At 34.7% G+C, this 19,681-nt stretch overlaps 1 protein-coding gene across 7 annotated transcripts in view; it reads left to right on the plus strand.

The window, feature by feature from the left end:
• Positions 1–658: 658 nt before the first annotated feature.
• The window catches only part of LOC136272921 (tripartite motif-containing protein 2-like), a 29,916-nt gene continuing 10,893 nt past the window's right edge, over positions 659–19,681 (plus strand). For 3 of the 7 annotated variants that reach the window (XR_010710984.1, XM_066076081.1, XM_066076059.1), the window contains exons 1-4: positions 660–853; positions 13,358–13,414; positions 15,099–15,157; positions 17,620–19,348. Coding sequence is in view for 6 of the 7 variants with exons in the window: in XM_066076081.1 (XP_065932153.1) it covers positions 17,623–19,348 (1,726 nt within the window). In the remaining variant the exon portion in view is untranslated. Of the gene's footprint in view, positions 854–12,529; positions 12,632–13,210; positions 13,415–15,098; positions 15,158–17,619; positions 19,349–19,681 lie in introns of those variants that run through there. The other 4 variants (XM_066076065.1, XM_066076075.1, XM_066076066.1 and 1 more) reach the window with 4 other exon arrangements.

A 19,681-nucleotide genomic window follows, 5' to 3' on the forward strand; every position in this document is an offset into this window, starting at 1 on the left:
TGTTTAATGTATGCTGTTTCTTAAATAGATTGTGTCTATAATGCGAATAACATTTCTAGCTGTAATTCATAAAAATCCATTATGTCATTCGATTCATACCGTATATATTTTGTTTTCATTCATTATTTTATTTTGTGCAAAAGTGCGTGTACCGAATGTCCTTGACATGTTGTTATGTGCTTGTGTTCAGTTCAACAAGTGCGATGTTTTGGCTGCTGAAATAAACACGATTTCCGGTGTCAGTCAGAATCAGACATTCTGTTATAAAACAAACACAGTTCATCGTGACGGACAGGAATGCTACAGATAGCAGGATTGTCGTCCAAAAGATAATTCTAAAATTTTATTTCACAAATGCATAATGAAATTTAACATGAATTAATAAAACAAAGCACATACAGTGAAACTGACCAGTAAATTCACTTGAATTGTTCTGGCAAACATTTCTGCAAAATATGTAGAAATACAGGATTGCTTTAGAAGACATCCGTGGTCTCAAATCAATTTTTACCCCCCCCCCCCTCCCAGATCCCTCCACCCACCCCCTTACTTTAAAAAATGTTTACTTCGAGTACATATACATTAAGTAATATAAAGATGAAATAAAGTAATAATGAAAACTAAGTTGACCGATTAATACATTTAAAACTAAATATTCATACAGCTTTTTTCTATTTTTGAAAACCGGTAAATTCATTATCTGGGACCGAAACCATTTGGGGTCGAAATTGCTAGGTGGCGAAACGTCTAAGCATCGCTGTGACGTATGTCGACCAGACGATAGACCGATTTGGGAAGAGGAAAGGAAAGTTTATTTCTATCCGTTTAGATAATTGTTCCCCGTGAAAAAAAGGTTTGTCATATCATATATTCTACAATATAGTCTACTTCTTCCATATATCATGCCCGTGACAATTTAGGTGAGATAAAACGCGATAGTTTTAAAAGTCAACTATGTAAAATGGCTGACCCGAAAACAAACCTTCAAAATCATGTCATTCGTGTATATGTAAAGTGTTGAAGAAAAAACTGTTGTAACTTAGTTCAGGTAGGGGAGGAGGGGGTAAGTTGTTTCAATCCAACAGCTGTATGTACCAGTGACCGGTGACAAGTCGTTTGTTCAGACACAGAACCCCCCCCCCCCTTTTTTTTAAAATGTTTACTGGGAGTATATACGTTAAGTAATAATATGTAAACGGTGTGACCGTTGGACCGAGCGCAGATTTAACACAGTGCAGTTTGATTTTTGTATAATAAAATCTATTTAAAACGCACAAAGTAGGATCCGCCAGTATGGTTGCCTACTCAAATCATTCGTCAAAGTTAAACTAAACGTCGCGTGCTCAGTCTACATTATGACGTCATATTTCAGACGTTCAAGTTTTGTCTTCGGAAATAGCCGAAGAGAGTTACGTGATTCCGATTTTTTTTTTATTTCTTCTTTCATTGTTCATCAATTTATTTCATATGAATGTCAATGTAATAAAATTGAATACTTTATTCAGAATCTAAAAGATCAGTTCCTTGACGTTAATGTTTTTATTTTCCATCTGATAATTGATAAGACATACATAGAACAAGTCGTGTTTCTTGATTGAAGCACTATTGAAACTTATCTGGTTTTCTTTTTAATTTATTTTAATTCAATTTACCTTCTATTGAAACACTGGAACTTAATTAATCGAGTTTAGGGGCAATAAACATCGATAAGTACCAGTCAATCAATGATCGAACTAACTTTTTAAAAACAAAATGGCTGCCAATATGGCGGCGCCCAGGGCTGGAAGAAAATTTTTTAAGCCTTAGTACCCCTGATTCAACTTTCATTTTTCACTGATTTTCTTATATATACGTGTTACCATTAATCCTCGCTTCGCGAGGCGGGCTTCGCCCGCCTCTCGCTGCGCTCGGTAATATGTAAACGGTGTGACCGTTGGACCGAGCGCAGATTTAACACAGTGCAGTTCGATTTTTGTATGATAAAATCTATTTTAAAAAACGCATACAGTAGGATCCGCCAGCCTACTCATACCATTCGTCAAAGTTAAACTAAACGTCGCGTGCTCAGTCTACATTATGACGTCATATTTCAGACGTAAAACGTTCAAGTTTTGTCTTCGGAAATAGCCGAAGAGAGTTACGTGATTCCGAACTTTTTTTTATTTCTTCTTTCATTGTTCATCAATTAAATTCATATGAATGCCGCTGTAATGACATTAAATATTTTATTAAGTATCTAAAAGATCAGTTCCTTGACGTTTATGTTTTTATTTTCCATCTGATAATTTGATAAGACATACATAGAACAAGTCGTGTTTCTATCTTGAAGCACTACTGAAACTTATCTTTTTTCCTTTTTAATTTCTTTTAATTCAAATTACCTTCAAATGTAACATTGGAACTTATTTAATCAAGTTAAGGGGCAATAAAGATCGATAAGTACCAGTCAATCAATGACCGAACTAACTTTTTAAAAACAAAATGGCTGCCAATATGGCGGCGCCCAGGGCTGGAAGAAATTTTTTTTGGCCTTAGTACCCCTGATTCAACTTTCATTTTTCACTGATTTTCATATATATACGTGTTACCATTAATCCTCGCTTCGCCCGCCTCTCGCTGCGCTCGGTATAAAGATGAAATTAATAATGAAAACTAAGTTGACCGATTAAAACATTAAAAACTAAATATATGAATAGCTTTTTTTTTTTGGGGGGGGGTGGCATTTGTTTAAAAAAGTAAGTAACATTTTGTTTTCCTGTTGAAAGACCAACATTTTATGAGAAAACATTTATCAATGTCTTAATCGCTTACCAGAATTTGAAAAAAAAATATATAGTTATTGCCACTTTAACATTTGTTACATGTAAGAATATCTATACTACATTTTGTCAATTAACTAAAAAATGCCTGTGTAACGACGAAAAGTGACCCCCGTAGAATATTGACCGAGGGTCATTTTTCTACGTAGAAAAATGACCCACTCAGTTGTAGAATACTTGGATTACATCGTAGACATTATGGTCTTAGGGTCATATTTCTCCGTGTGGGTTGTAGAAAAATGACCCTGTAGAATATTGACTAAATTTTATTACATATTCTATGTTTACTAGTTTTGGGTCCATTCCTTTTCCTTATGGTGGATACAGGGATGGTGGGGGGGGGGGGGTACATTGTCTGCTTGGTACTTGGATTTTTTTTATCGTGTAGCTTTGTACAAATAACCAGCTTGAGTTCGCTTTTCTGATCACTTGTCATTTCTTATCATCATTGTTTCAGTCTTTTTTGATTTTTCAAATAAAAAAAGAAAAGATAAGTTTTTTTTTTACTAAAGTACATTGTTCAACCATGACTGGATAGGAACGATATTAAGGTGGTGTGGGACACTTCCATGTTGTGACGTATTGTTTATCGAAATAAACAATAAAATGAAGTGTAATTATATAAGTAATTTCTTTCCAAAAATGGTCACCTAACTTCGTAGCGCAGTGGGTTAGGGGGTTTACTACGAACCTGTAAGTCATGAGTTCGAATCCCACTGGTTTTTTTTTTTTTTTTTACAATTTTTACCTCTTCAAATATTTTTACAAACTATTTTTTTTGGTTAAATATTGTAAAATTGGAAAATTCTAAACCGGTGAAAGTTTTTCAATTATATAGTACTTTAATCCACAATATTTACATTTTCCAGTGTCTTTGCCTGTGATAACACTATGTATCGATTTTGAACTATATAACCCATAATACAAATGATGCCAAATTGAGGCGCCAACGGGGTTTGCTTATTTATATCTAAATGTTTAATCGTACGATGGCAAAAAATTATATAAATATAAATAATAAGGAATCATTCTTTGAATATTATGAGGTGATAATTTCGGTCGGGGCGTGATCAAATCTATCATAAAGCCCTTCGGGCTTTATTGGATTTGATCACGCCCCAACCAAAATTATCACCTCATAATACTCAAAGAATGATTCCTTATTCCTTATTTAATATCGACAGATGTCCCATACAACCTTAATCTAAATTTTAAATAAAATCGTACAAATTGTAAACAGGAACTGAAAACTATATAAACATTAACAATCCTTTAGAATTGAACACAAGAAACAGAATACTTTACAAATGATTTTGCATGAATTTGAAATCGATATCTGTTGTAATCAAATTGACATTAAGAATGTACTTGCAAACTTCGGTATTTAACAGCTAGTACAAATGGCAAAGAAACAATAACACAAAAAATGGCTTTGGCATTGACTTGACACCCTTTGAGTATAACTCTGGTATGTAAAAACGACATTTGAATCTGGTAAATAATACGGGCATATTCTTACATAACTTTAAACTTTATTTGGATTTACCATATAAGTTTCCCAGGAAATCATACTCATTTTTTACCGGGTTTTCCAACGGAAAAATCCGGTTATTAAAATGGTGAAAATGGCGGGTGGGTGGGCGGGTGGGCGGCTGCCAAAAGGGTACCCTCATTGTACGGATAACTCCTCATACAGTTTTCAAGATAGGAAGTTGTTCTTTTGCAGATCAATTGTACATATATCAGAGGTGTGCATATTGCTAGGATTTTGATTTCCGATAATTTATGAAAAAAATACCAGATTTTGAACTTAGTCATTTTTTGGCAAAATATTGCATATAGGGTACCCTCATTGTACGGATAACTCCTCCTACAGTTCTCAAGATAGGAAGTTGTTCTTTTGCAGATCAATTGTACATATATCAGAGGTGTGCATATTGCAAGGATTTTGATTTCTGATAATTTATCGAAAAAATACCAGCTTTTGAACTTAGTCAATTTTTGGCAAAATATTGCATATAGGGTACCCTCATTGTACGGATAACTCCTCCTACAGTTCTCAAGATAGGAAGTTATTCTTTTGCAGATCAATTGTACATATATCAGAGGTGTGCATATTGCTAGGATTTTGATTTCCGATAATTTATCGAAAAAATACCAGCTTTTGAACTTAGTCATTTTTTGGCAAAATATTGCATATAGGGTACCCTCATTGTACGGATAACTCCTCCTACAGTTTTTAAGATAGGAAGTTGTTCTTTTGCAGATCAATTGTACATATATCAGAGGTGTGCATATTGCTAGGATTTTGATTTCCGATAATTTATGAAAAAAATACCAGATTTTGAACTTAGTCATTTTTTGGCAAAATATTGCATATAGGGTACCCTCATTGTACGGATAACTCCTCCTACAGTTTTTAAGATAGGAAGTTGTTCTTTTGCAGATCAATTGTACATATATCAGAGGTGTGCATAATGCTAGGATTTTGATTTCTGATAATTTATGAAAAAAATACCAGATTTTGAACTTAGTCATTTTTTGGCAAAATATTGCATATAGGGTACCCTCATTGTACGGATAACTCCTCCTACAGTTCTCAAGATAGGAAGTTGTTCTTTTGCAGATCAATTGTACATATATCAGAGGTGTGCATATTGCTAGGATTTTGATTTCTGATAATTTATGAAAAAAATACTAGCTTTTGAACTTAGTCATTTTTTGGCAAAATATTGCATATAGGGTACCCTCATTGTACGGATAACTCCTCCTACAGTTCTCAAGATAGGAAGTTGTTCTTTTGCAGATCAATTGTACATATATCAGAGGTGTGCATATTGCTAGGATTTTGATTTCTGATAATATATGAAAAAAATACCAGCTTTTGAACTTAGTCATTTTTTGGCAAAATATTGCATATAGGATACCCTCATTGTACGGATAACTCCTCCTACAGTTCTCAAGATAGGAAGTTGTTCTTTTGCAGATCAATTGTACATATATCAGAGGTGTGCATATTGCTAGGATTTTGATTTCCGATAATTTATGAAAAAAATACTAGCTTTTGAACTTAGTCATTTTTTGGCAAAATGTTGCATATACATGTAGGGTACTCCATTTCACTGGATAAGGGTTGACATGGATTATGGATACAGTTTACATAAAAGAAAAAACCCGGTTTGCTGTCACATTGACAGCTTTTCACTTGTTAACATTTTTTAAAAGTAGATACTACAGCTGCTTTTTAACCGGGTTTTCCAACGGAAAAATCCGGTTATTAAAATGGTGAAAATGGCGGGCGGGCGGGCGGACGGGCGGGCGGCTGCCAAAAGGGTACCCTCATTGTACGGATAACTCCTCCTACAGTTTTCAAGATAGGAAGTTGTTCTTTTGCAGATCAATTGTACATATATCAGAGGTGTGCATATTGCAAGGATTTTAATTTCCGATAATTTATCGAAAAAATACCAGGTTTTGAACTTAGTCATTTTTTGGCAAAATTTTGCATATAGGGTACCCTCATTGTACGGATAACTCCTCCTACAGTTTTTAAGATAGGAAGTTGTTCTTTTGCAGATCAATTGTACATATATCAGAGGTGTGCATATTGCTAGGATTTTGATTTCTGATAATTTATGAAAAAAATACCAGATTTTGAACTTAGTCATTTTTTGGCAAAATATTGCATATAGGGTACCCTCATTGTACGGATAACTCCTCCTACAGTTCTCAAGATAGGAAGGTGTTCTTTTGCAGATCAATTGTACATATATCAGAGGTGTGCATATCGCTAGGATTTTGATTTCTGATAATTTATGAAAAAAATACTAGCTTTTGAACTTAGTCATTTTTTGGCAAAATGTTGCATATAGGGTACTCCATTTCACTGGATACGTGTTGATAGGATTATGGATACAGTTCACATAAAAGAAAACCCGGTTTGCTGTCACATTGACATCTTTTCTCTTGTTGTAACTTATCTCGAAAAAGTGATCTCTTTACTGAGTGTCAATAACGAATAACATCTATTAATCCAAATCCTTCATAGTATATTTTAAACAAAGACATATCTTTTGAAAACAAAAAAACAGAGTCTCCTGTGTGCACTTTCTGTAAAAGAGATGAAGAGAGTATTTAACATTTATCTTAATTATGAATGTACTGTAGTAACAGAATTATGGACTAATGTTGAAAAATTGATTTTGAGACAGTTTGATTTATTTATAACATTTGATAAACAATTAGTTCTTTTTAGAAAATATGAAAATAGAGAATTTTTTTATTTTTTTTAACTTGGTAATTCTTATTGTAAAGCAATATATTTTTTCTTGTAAATAAATATACTGTGGAATCATTAAATTTCGCGGTGGCTCAATTTTTGTGGAATTCGTGGGTACCTCTCATCCACGAATTTACATCCTCCACGAATTAATAATTAGTGTTATAAAATCATATGTCCCTACGTTGGTATAAAAGAATACACGAAATTACATCCCCACGAACCTGTAAAAGTTAACTAATCCACGAAAATTGGCCCCCACGAATTTTAATGATTTCACAGTACATGAATTAAAAATAAATAGAGAGGCTTTTGACCGAAAAATATATGATAATGAAAAATTGGAGATATAAGGAACATGAAATCGATAGCAAAACTAAGCTTTAGTGCTGTAGTATATAAGAATAAATTGTTTCTTTATTGTGTTTTTATTTTTATTTTGTTTAGAACTGCAATGGTTTTCTTTTAATTTCCGTATCCGCTTTCAAGTATCCACGTAGAACAGGGTCCTATCGCGTGAATATGGTTTACATATTATATACAAGTGCAAAAAATACCCCTTATTCATCTCTCTCTCTCTCCCCTCTCTCTCTCTCTCTCTCTCTCTCTCTCTCTCTCTAAAAATTTACTTTTACTACACACGGACTGTACAGTATTATTAAATATTCAAATAGTCAAACGTTTTCCAATATGATTGTATCAACTAATGAACAAGATATTTCACGTTTGTACATGTGTGTATATGTTGTGAATGTGGAAAATTCAATTAAAGAAAGATAAAAAAAACAAAGCCATCATCAACGTGTTGCATATTGCATACAGAAAGTCGGAAAGGGGGTGGCTTTACATTATTGCAGTGCACTTGACGGTTCAGTATAGATCTGATTAGTTTATTTTAGGCAAAATGCATCTGTCAGGTAAACAGCATTCAGTCTAACATATATCGTAAGTGAATGATTGCAACATTGCTTCCTCCAATAATTTGTTTATAAGTTAAGCCATTAATCATTACTTTTTGATTAAAGTAGAGTTTTCTGCATAGGTATATTAAGGAAACAATTTAGGAACTTCAATTTCAGAACATTGAACAACGCAAAACGTTTTGTGACCTTTGCTGTAGGTTGGATAAACAAAAATTGGTCTCTGCAATTATTTTTTTCTCAAACAAGTATTTGATGTAGGTATTGGTCGATGCTGAGAGCAATCTGAGTTAAATAACAATGTACCTGATGTACATTGAAAAAAAAAACAACTATGCCATGCTAATACAATGGAAGAATTATTACACATGTAGTGATCAAAATCTATTAGAATCAATCACTCATACATGTACCTATAGTCATAAATATGTTTCAATACAACTAAAACTATAAGACACTAAAAGCCATCTAGTGTGATGATTCATGCGTATTGCACTTAAATCTGTAAAATTCAATAAAATCATCAATATTAAACGAAAAAAATATATGAAAATAAAATAGACACGAACAATTTTTGTACAGGCTAATTTTGAAGCCAGGCCAAAATTTGAGACCAAAAGTACTCATTCAAAAAAGTGTTTGTTTTTGTTTATTTGTTTTCTAGCTTTTAATTACAAGAGCTGACCACTTTGTATATAGTTTAAAAAAAACGCAGTCAAATTCCAAATCTCTCCTCTCATGGTAAAATTTTTAAGTTTACATAGAAAAAAAAAAAATTTATAAGGATCCCCCCCCCCGGGGGATGTCTAAAATGTGTTTATCTTGAAGTTTTCCTTAATGATTTCCTTTTTTCTTCTTCTTTTAGCTTGTCCTGATTTTGGATTAATCTGTCCTATTTCTTTTAAAAAACGTTATGCCTGTACTGTACTTAACAACTTTACTGAGCATTTATAATGGCAGCGATGCAGAGTTTGAACTTAAACTTATCAAACATTTTGTGTAACGTTAGCGCAATCGTGATAAATCCAAACTTCCGAATTTACACGCGAGGTGCTGTCTTCTGTGTACCTGTAACATAAGTCTGTTGGTGTGACGGTGTGTTTGGTTGTCAGACATTCAGTGTTACCAAATAGAATAGATACTAAAAAAATCGGCGTTATTTGTCGAAATTTCACATCTCTCTTAAGGGTTTTTTCTTCTAAAAATATGCAATACGCAGTCATAAAATTTAGGTTTGTCTATAAAATCATGTACTATAATAATGGGGCCTATTTAGCAAAACGAGCATAATGCAAAAAATGGAGCGCGTGCGAGCACATCATAATGCATATACCTAGGGGGTATACAACCCTAAAAAGGCTTAGTGAAGGGGCAAGGCCACAAGGCAAGCTGACAAGCACTTCAAGATAAACACAGACATCGCATTGAAAATGATGTTATATTATGTAAAAGGGTAAAACGGTAGTTCTGTCTAATCTTTCACATGCTTTCGCTGCCCTCCAACCCCCCCCCCCCCGGACACTTAACATGAATGCTAAATGTATCGCCTTTAATTTCTATTACTAGTATTTCTATGTAGTTTATAAGTGATATCAAAATTCTATGGGGGTCAGTTTTCAATGTGTGGGGGGTCGTAGATCTACAGGTCTGGAATGGTTTTCTACTGTAGAAAAAGGACCCTACTTGTCATAAAATATTGACCCTGGGTCAGTTTTCTCCGTAGAAATTTGACCCCCGGGTCAATATTCTACGGGGGTCACTTTTCGTCGTTACACCTGCACCAGAGTAACTGCTTACACTTTTGGTATTTTAACAAGTGTAATCTGGTTATATGATGTCCATAAACTATAATTGAATTTTACCTGATAAGTAATTATTGTTGAATTATTATTGTTGAATTAATTAAAACCTACTTTCATTTTCAATATTTTAAAACCAGCCTAAAATAGCAAAAATGAGAGTATGGTGGTGGACATGTTTTGGGGGATCCAAGTCAGTGGGAGTTTGTATCAAATTATATACTTGCAATGATATCGAATGATTAAATGTAAAGAGTGAATATATTTACTGGGAATTTACTTAGAGAATACATAGAAGGTGATACTTGATATTTATAGTTGCAAATATGTTTCCTTATATGAACCTGCAGAATAGCGAATCATTTCAATAATGTGTGAACTTTTTTCATGACATCACAATGATAATGGCACGTGCTTATCGTTTCACAGTTGCATCGTTAGCATACACTAGTGTCTTTTAATTTCATACATTTTTATACCAGGAAAGATTAGAAGTTAACTTTTTGCATTAATTTGTAAACAATGAACAGATTGTGTTCTACGTCTATATGAATAAACAAGTTGCTGTCCTTTAAAAAAGGACTACAATACGTGGACCATTTGCATGTGTTTCCAACGAAAGCGTGAAAGCCTTATTAATAAGATTATCAGAGATTCCACCGACTCTAGCCCTCTGCTTTAAACCACTAAATTTGTACGTTGCATTACGTATACATGTATGTATAGCCCTGACTTCTAAAATAATTATGATCTATCTATGAATGAAGTTTGCATGTATAGTATCAGGCATTCGGTGAATTCTACTATTTGTAGAACACATTACGATTTGCACTACTTTGTTAACTAACGTTATACAGTGACAGTTTTGTGTAAATTAAAAATTTCATACTTGGATGCATTTTTCTTGAAATTTAAACTTTTATACAGTGACATAATTATTCAATCATACTTAAATGCTTAAAAAAGTTTAATCGGGAAGTTCTCTAGCCTTGCCTACTATAAAAGTAAAGTTACATATGTGTATTCGGAAAACAACAAAACATTGCAAATTATGCTATTTGATGCATATTGTAGTTTCGGCATAACATTAACTTATTTCATAATACTGATAGTTCATATCACATGCCAATCATTTCTTTAAAAGGAATACTTTGTTTCTGTACTGTTTACCGACAACTTTACAATTACAGCGCCTTTGAACTTATGTGTGCATATGGCACGGAATCCCGATCCCGATCCAGATAAACGTGTGCTAGCCTGGTTCCCTGAGCTACCCATTACCCACAGGAACCAGGCTAGCTCATGCGCAGGCTAAATTTTCCCCATAGCATCCGGTTTAACCTCGTTTATATATTTTCTGCGTGGACCTCAGGGTCCACGCAATCATGTGTACATAAAATAGGGAGGTTGAAAGGGGACTGGGCGATGAATGGTCATAAAAATTGTTTTGTTTTTCCTAAACCGTTTTCCTATACTAAAAATGATACACATCAATAGTGATCATTAAAAGAATGGTGAATATCATGAATATGGTAGGATGTTTTAATAAACTAATTTAATTAATTTAATACATTAATGTATTTGAATATATAATACTGAGAAGGAGGGGGCGGAACAATTGAACATCGAAACAAATAATCGACATCATTCTAATTTTATAGAGAAAATTTGTAGGAATACAAAATTAAATGAATTGGCCTACTATGTGCTTTAATAAAAAATCATATTATTTTTGTTCAGTCGATTACTTGAGTAACAGAAAGGCATAAGGCCTAAGAAAACAAATTGTTTGTTTCCGCTCTCCCGACCGACCCAAGCTTTTACCCCCCGACTCAAAACTTTTTTTTTAAGGATTTTTGATGGAAAATGGTTTATTTTCGTTTTTATCCAATTTGGAAAAACAAAATAATCAAAATTTTGGTCATAAAAATGCTTGAAGCAGTTACTCTTCTCAAGTCAGTGTAACTTAAACGTTTTGTTTCAAAATGGCTGTATGTTTCCATGTGTTGTAGATTTTATTAATGCTCTCATCATTGGCAGAGGAAGTATCTGCTATATGATATCATTTTTGTGTTTTCTTAAGACCAGCTTAATAGTCAGGAATGATATTAAAAGTATTTCTCATTTTATACCATTGATACCATACCAGTATCTAACCGGCATGTATGGATACTGCAATATTAAAGGGAAAAAAAATATTTGAAAAAATACAAAATTTCCGACCAACTGACCCTACTTTTTTTCATCATGAAAGAGTGAAAGCGGAAACAAACTATTTTTTTTTGTTAGGCCTAAACCAGTGTTTTATTCAGAGCATTGTATACGTTGTATGCATGTATGTAAACCAAACCAGAATAGATTGTGGGACGTCAAAATAATTAATTTTCTTGGTTTTCAATACAAAAGAGTTCTACATCATGTCAGCCTCCCGTAAATGCAATTTCTCACTTCAAACGTGCATTATAGCTTAACTATGTAGTTTATTTTCAAAACAGCATGACCAATTGTGATAATTTAAAACACTTTATTAAATAAATAATATAAATAAAATGTATTTTTGACTTTCCTTCCGCTTTAAGTATTGTACCTTGATATTTCAAATACTCGGATATCTCAAAGTTTTAAACAGTCCCATCTAGTTCGAGATAATGAAGTTTGACTGTATTTTAAACGAAGTTTTTTAAAAACGGGCTAAAATACAGACGTTATCAGTTTCAGAGAGCAGTGATACGGAATCGGAAAACCACAGTGTAGTGATCCGGAAACTCAGATCAAACTGTGAAATTGACAGTATCAAGGAAGAAAAACTGATGGGTATATAATATGTATATTTACATTCCACATATATTTTGCATGTAAAGCTACTGCAGATATAACACCATAACAGAGACAGGGTACTAAAAGGTTAAATCACGAGTTTTAATTGTGACGTCACAAACGTTGAACGCTGTTAAGTGCAACGTCACAAACGAAAATCAAAGATCACGCTTGTGGCTGTTACTGTGGCTCTTCCATTAATTTGAACTTACCCATAGGATAATACAGTAATTTTGAGGTATAAGGCATGAAGGTAAAAAAATGTAAATATAAGCATTAAATCCTTATTCTAACGCGCGTTATTCAATTTGTATGCACACACCGTTGCAGTTATGAGACTTTCAAAAAATAAGGATTCAATACTTAGATATAGGTATGTAATATGTATATATCATCCATTTTAGTTTGGATTTTTCTTCCCCACTCCTGTAATAATCCAGACATGCAGTTGGTTTTTTATTTCAATTTTAAAGAAAAGGTTAAGAAAACAATTTAGAAAAGAATCAGACAAAATATATACAAAAATGAACAAAAAAAAAAATTTGAAATATTAAGCATTGTATCATATTAATGTATATATAATTAAATCTCGCACTTGTGCGGGATATCATCAAGTACTAGAATGTAACAGTTGATGGTCTCTTTACAGGTTCCCTGTGTCTGACTGTTGACTGATAGGTTATACCAGTCTGTAGTATGTAACAGTTGATGGTCTCTTTACAGGTTCCCAGGTTGTGTCTAACTGTGCTGTTGACTGAGAGGTCAAAGAGAATATATGTGGTATAGTATTCATGTAATATCACCATGTTCATGTAGCTATACTATGTATTTTTAGGTCACCTGAGTCTCTCAGGAGACCCATTGCTATCTCACGTTTGTCGTCGTGTGTCATTCATAGACATTTTAGTATACATCTTTTAAATGGGTATGAGGGCAGTAGTCATTGTGTTAGTCCTGGGGTAAGAACTGTTGCCCGAAACCATAGGCGGAGGTCAACATCAATTTCTTACCCAGGAACTGACAAAATAACTATTGCCCACAATCCCATTAGATCATTGATGTGTTAGATGAGGAGAAACATATCCTTGTGGTAATGTCAGGGCTGGGGTATAGTCCAATTATCTGCCTGTGGGACAGTCAAAAATCAACCAGGGTTAAGGGAATAGCAAAGCATGGGACATAAGCCGGTAATTAATATGTATACATTGGTGGGTTCCCATTTTGCACACATTTGAGGATTTAGGTGTGAATTGTATTTTGATAGCAATTAAAGTCTGTTCTTTACATGGGGTAAAGACACAACTGCATTTTATCCATGTTTTATAACCTTATTATAAAAAGTTACATTCTGTATTTCATAGATGAATTGTAAATAAGAACATACTGAAGATATGTGTCACATTTGAAAAACAGTGTTTCAATCCAATCAGACAGAAGGCAAATCCTGTGTCGGCCCTCATTTCTATAACTAAGTTATGGTGATGTGTGTGTGGAGAGAGAGAGAGAGAGAGAGAGAGAGAGAGAGAGAGAGAGAGAGAGAGAGAGAGAAAGAGAGAGAGAGAGAGAGAGAGAGAGTAAACATAGATTGAAGGTACATGTTTGAGAGTAAGCAGTAATTAATATAGTAAATGTAGATTTTTACGAGTTTGAGAAAAGGTTAATAAAGCAACTAAGAAAAAAATCAGACACTATGTTTACATAAATAAACCAAAAAATATGGATCAACATATAATTATACCCCCGCTCCAAAGGAGAGGGGGTATACTGTTTTACCCTTGTGTGTCTGTCCGTCTGTCTGTCTATCCGTCTGTCTGTTCGTCCGTAACAAAAATTTCTGTCACATTTATTTCAGCAACAATTTATCGCAGATGCTTGAAATTTTTACACAGTGTTTGTTAAGGCATGCCATATCACGGGATATATTTTTGTACCAATCGAACGTAAACTTCCTGTTACATGACGACTTTGCTTATTTTTTAAACAAAATTTTCAAACAAACTTTCGTCAAAGATTTCTCAGCAACTATTAACGCAGATGCTTGAAATTTTTACACAATGTTTTTTTAGGCATGCCATATTAGGGGATATATTTCTGTACCAATCAGACGTCAACTTATTGTTAAATGACGACTTTGTTTATTTTTAGCCAAAATTTTCAAACAAATTTTCCTCAAAGATTTCTCAGCAGCTATTAATCACAGATGCTTGAAATTTTAACACACTATTTGTTTAGGCATGCCATATTTTGGGATATATTTCTGTACCAATCAGATGCCAGCTTTCTCTTAAATGTCGACTTTGCTTATTTTGCATATTTACATCAGAGCGGGGGTATCACTAGTGAGCATTGGCTCACAGATATCTTGTGAAGCATTGTATCATATAAATGTATGTAATATTAAATCCCGCAATTGCGCGGGCTATCAACAAGTACTAGAATGTAACAGTCGATGGTCTCTTTACAGGTTCCCAGGCTGTGTTTGACTGTGCTGTTGACTGAAAGATCAAAGAGAGAATATATGTGGTATAGTATTCATGTAATATCACCATGTTCATGTAGCTATACTCTGTATTATTAGGTCACCTGAGTCTTTCAGGAGACCCATTGCTATCCCACGTTTGTCGTCGTGTGTCATTCATAGACATTATAGTTTACATCTTTTAAATGGGTATGAGGGCAGTGGTCATTGTGTTAGTACTGGGATAAGAACTGTTTCTCGAGAGCATAGGCCGAGGTCAACATCAACTTCTTACCCAGGAACTGACAATATAACTATTGCCCACATTCCCATTTGATGATTAATGTGTTAGACGAGGAGAAACATACCTTTGTGGTAATATCAGGGCTCATTTATCTAGGGGGCAGTCAAAAATCAACCAGGGTTAAGGGAATAGCAAAGCATGGGACATAAACCGGTAATTAACATGTATACACTGGTGGGTTCCCATTTTGCACAAATTTGAGGATTAGGTGTGAATTGTATTTTGATAGCAATTAAAGAAAGTAATAATGAGAGAGAGAGAGAGAGAGAGATTACATGTCTAAGAAAATATACATATGTTTAACAGAGTAAGTAAGTCATAGAAAAGAGAAAGTGAGAGAGATATTACATGTCTGAGAGAATTAGTAAGATGTACATGTTTACATGTATAAGAGCAAGTATCTGAGAGAGAGAGAGAGAGAGAGAGAGAGAAAGAGAGAGCAAACAGACATGTTATACAGAGCAATAAATATTAAATGATAGATATGGAACAACAAGAGTAAGGGAGTAAGAGACAAAGTTTAGTTGAGTTCATCTGAAAGAGAGATAGAGATAGATAGAGAGAAGAGAGGGATGATAGAAAACAAGATTACATGTTAGAAGAGAGAGAGAGGTTTGGTAGTGAGAGTGTGAGGGATAGAGAGAACAGATAGAAAGCAAGAGAACAGATTTAATGAGAGATAAGAAGTACATGTTTAGCTGTAAAATAATGAGATAGTGAGAGAAAGAAATAATAAAAGAATGAAATTGATTACATGTCTGAGAGAAATAGAATGATGCATATGTTTAACATAGTAAGTCAGAGAAGAGAGAGAGAGAGAGAGAGAGAGAGAGAGAATACATGTCTGAGAAAAATAGTTAGATGCACATGTTTACATACTAAGTCTGTGAGTAAGAAACAGAGACTACATGTCTGAGAGAATAAGATGCACATGTTTACATGTATATAAGAGTAAGTCACGAGAGAGAGAGAGAGAGAGAGAGAGAGAGAGAGAGAGAGAGAGACTACATGTCTGAGAGAATAAGATGCACATGGTTTACACGTATAAGAGTAAGTCACAAGAAAGAGAGAGAGAGAAAGAGAAAGACTGCATGTCTGAGAGGATAAGTAAGATGCACATGTTTACATGTAAAAGAGTAAGTATCAGAGAGAGAGAGAGAGAGAGAGAGAGAGAAAGACTACATGTCTGAGAGAATAAGTAAGATGCACATGTGTACATAAAAGATAGAAAGTGTTTACATGTTTATTTATGAAATAATGAGGGACATAGGCTTAGAGAAAGAATGAGAGATAAGAAGTACTTGTTTAGCTGTAAAATTAGAGATAGTGAATGAAGGAGTAATAATGTGTGAGAGAGAGAGAGATAGAGAGAGAGAGTCAGACAGAGAGAGAGAGAGATTACATGTCTAAGAGAAATAGAAAGATGCATATGTTTAACAGAGAGTAACTCAGAGAGAAAAAAAGAGAGAAATTACAATAGTAAGATGCACATGTATATAAGAATAGGTCAGAGAGAGAGAGAGAGAGAAAGAGAGAGAGAGAGATTACATCTTTGAGAGTAAGATATATTTAGTACATGTACATGTTTAATGGAGTTTGTCTGAAAGAGAGAAATAGATGGAAAGAGAGAGCAAAAATACATGTTTAGAAGAAAAATCAGAGAGAGAGGAGGAATAAGATCTATAGAGAGAGAGAGAGAGAGGCCAAGAGTGCATGTTTAGTATTGAAATTGTGAGAAACAGAGATTGAGAGAAAGAAATAGAAAGAGCAGGAATACATGTTAGGTAAATTGAGACAGTAAATACCCGGTAATTGAATTGAACTTAATTGTGATGTGTACTTCACATCTTATTTTTTTTTCTCTCTGACTTTCTCTGCTAGATAATCATATAGTACACTTTCTCAATTATGTACACATCCAAGAGAGAGAAACAGAGATAAAGAAATGTAGGGATAAAGAGAGAGAGAGAGAGAGAGAGAGAGAGAGAGAGAGAGAGAGAGAGAGAGAGAAAGAGCACCTCTTTCTCTCTCAGCAATCTTATGTTGTATTTTTCTACTGGTTGAGTGTCTCTATAATCAGAACCAGAATAATTGACCGTCAATTATCCAAGTAGAGAAAATATATTAATCTTTAAAAAACCCAAATATATTTCTGTTAAAATTTGACATTGAATGTTTATACAAACAATAATAATCTTAAAACTCTTTATTTTCATTGAACAGGTTATGACCCAGACCGCCCACATCATGGACCCAGCAAGCTCCCAATACATCACAGCAAGCTCCTCATACCGAGTACATCTGTGTTCTAAGTGTCCGGGGGACACAGCGTACCATTGTGTATCGTGTCCATGTGATCTGTGTCCCCAGTGTAAAGAGAACCATGTAAAAGATCTCCAAACAATAGACCATGATGTTGTGTCACACCGTGATAAAATCAACTACATCCAAACACAAGAGATCTGTGTGAGACATCCTAGCCATGTTTATACAAAGTACTGTGAACCTTGTCAAGTTCCTGTGTGTGATTCTTGTTCCGAGGACCAATTGCACCGATTTCTTTATGGCCAAGGACAGCACGTAATACTGGATATACAAACAGCCTATAAAACAAAGCGACAACAACACAGAGGAACCATTCACACCATCAGAAGTGAGGCTCTCTTTTACAGACCTGTTCTCCTGACAGAAATCAAAGCTGATGTCAAAACCTGTCACACAGAATTCTCCCCCCTTCAATCAGAGATGTTAACAAATGCCCAGAAACTGAAGGATCTCATTGACTATGTGGTATATGATCTATTGAACAATGTGTTTTGTTACTTTGATTTCAAACACAGATGTAAAAAACAAAAGATAAAAATGATCAGACATATTGTCAGACTAAGGAGATATGAACACAGATATGTACAGCCAGCATTCACATTCAGTGCGCTACAATTCCTCTCCTTCACAAAGACAGCCCTCCCCCAGATACATCTTACACTCCACACCAGCCAGCTCTCCATGACTGAGTCACTCAACAAGGAGGATGTGATGGAGTCACTGAGTGCAATCCAAATCACAGAGAGAGGAAACCGACGCGTAGGAAACCAGTGTCTGCTGAAACTGACGTCTGGTGCTGAGCTCCATCAATCTCTCACACTGACAGGTGTTAATGGTTGTATACACATTTCCTGTGTGACACCAGACCGGGTCTGGGTCAGTGGTTGGGACAATCTCATGTTGACAGACACAACAGGTGTCCCTCTACATCGTGTGGAGGATTCATTGAGTGATTTATCTGGATTACACACAGTGAACAGTGAGAGTGAACTGATTTATATAGATAGGAATTATAACATCAACAAACTGTCAAAGGATATGAAAACAACCACCACATTTATAGAGAGAACAGACTCTACATGGTGGCCACGGTGTGTGTACTGGTCCCCGTCCGCTGGGGATCTACTGGTCGGGATGTATAACTATGATACAGAGACAGGCAAGGTAACCCGGTACAACCAGAGTGGACAACTCACACAGACCATACAGCAAGACAGCACAGGACGGGGACTGTATAGTGTACCTTACTATATAACAGAGAACAACAATGGGGATGTCGTGGTGTCTGACTCTATAACCCCTATGTCTGGTGCTGTAGTGGTGACAGAGCGTGGAGGAAGACATCGTTTCTCCTACACAGGACGTCCATCAGGATCAGGACTACAGCCAAGTGGAATCTGTACTGACGCGCTGTCACACATCCTGGTGTGTGATCTTATAACCCACACAGTACAGATGATAAATAAGGACGGTCAGTTCCTGTCACATCTACTGACAAAATCACAAGAGATGGGTGAACCATGGAGCCTGAGTTATGATGTCAACACTCACCGTGTCTGGGTCGGATCATGGTACAACAACAAGGTGTGTGTCTACAGGTATATCACCAGACAGGACGCTCTGACAGGTAAGTCTGAGTCATTATCATTCACATTAATTAGATATAGATAACTAAGACACACAGTCCGTGTTAATTATCAGTCAATAAGATACATGTAAGACATGTTTATCTGTGTGATTGTTCGTCAATATAAACAACTCATTGTTACAGGGTTAGCTGTATCTACCAGTCATTGGGAGTCAGTGTTTATCTAAAATAAACAGAAATTAGATACATTATTTTATTAATTAAATGTACAGTTACATGTCATTGTATTTAGTGAATAGAAATAGCAGGTTGCTGTATTTAATTATGAAATATATAGAGTGACACATGTATTTGTAATCGGTTATTTTGTGA

The sequence above is a fragment of the Magallana gigas genome, chromosome 1 (assembly GCF_963853765.1).
Source record: "Magallana gigas chromosome 1, xbMagGiga1.1, whole genome shotgun sequence".
Classification (NCBI taxonomy): Eukaryota; Metazoa; Mollusca; class Bivalvia; order Ostreida; family Ostreidae; genus Magallana; species Magallana gigas.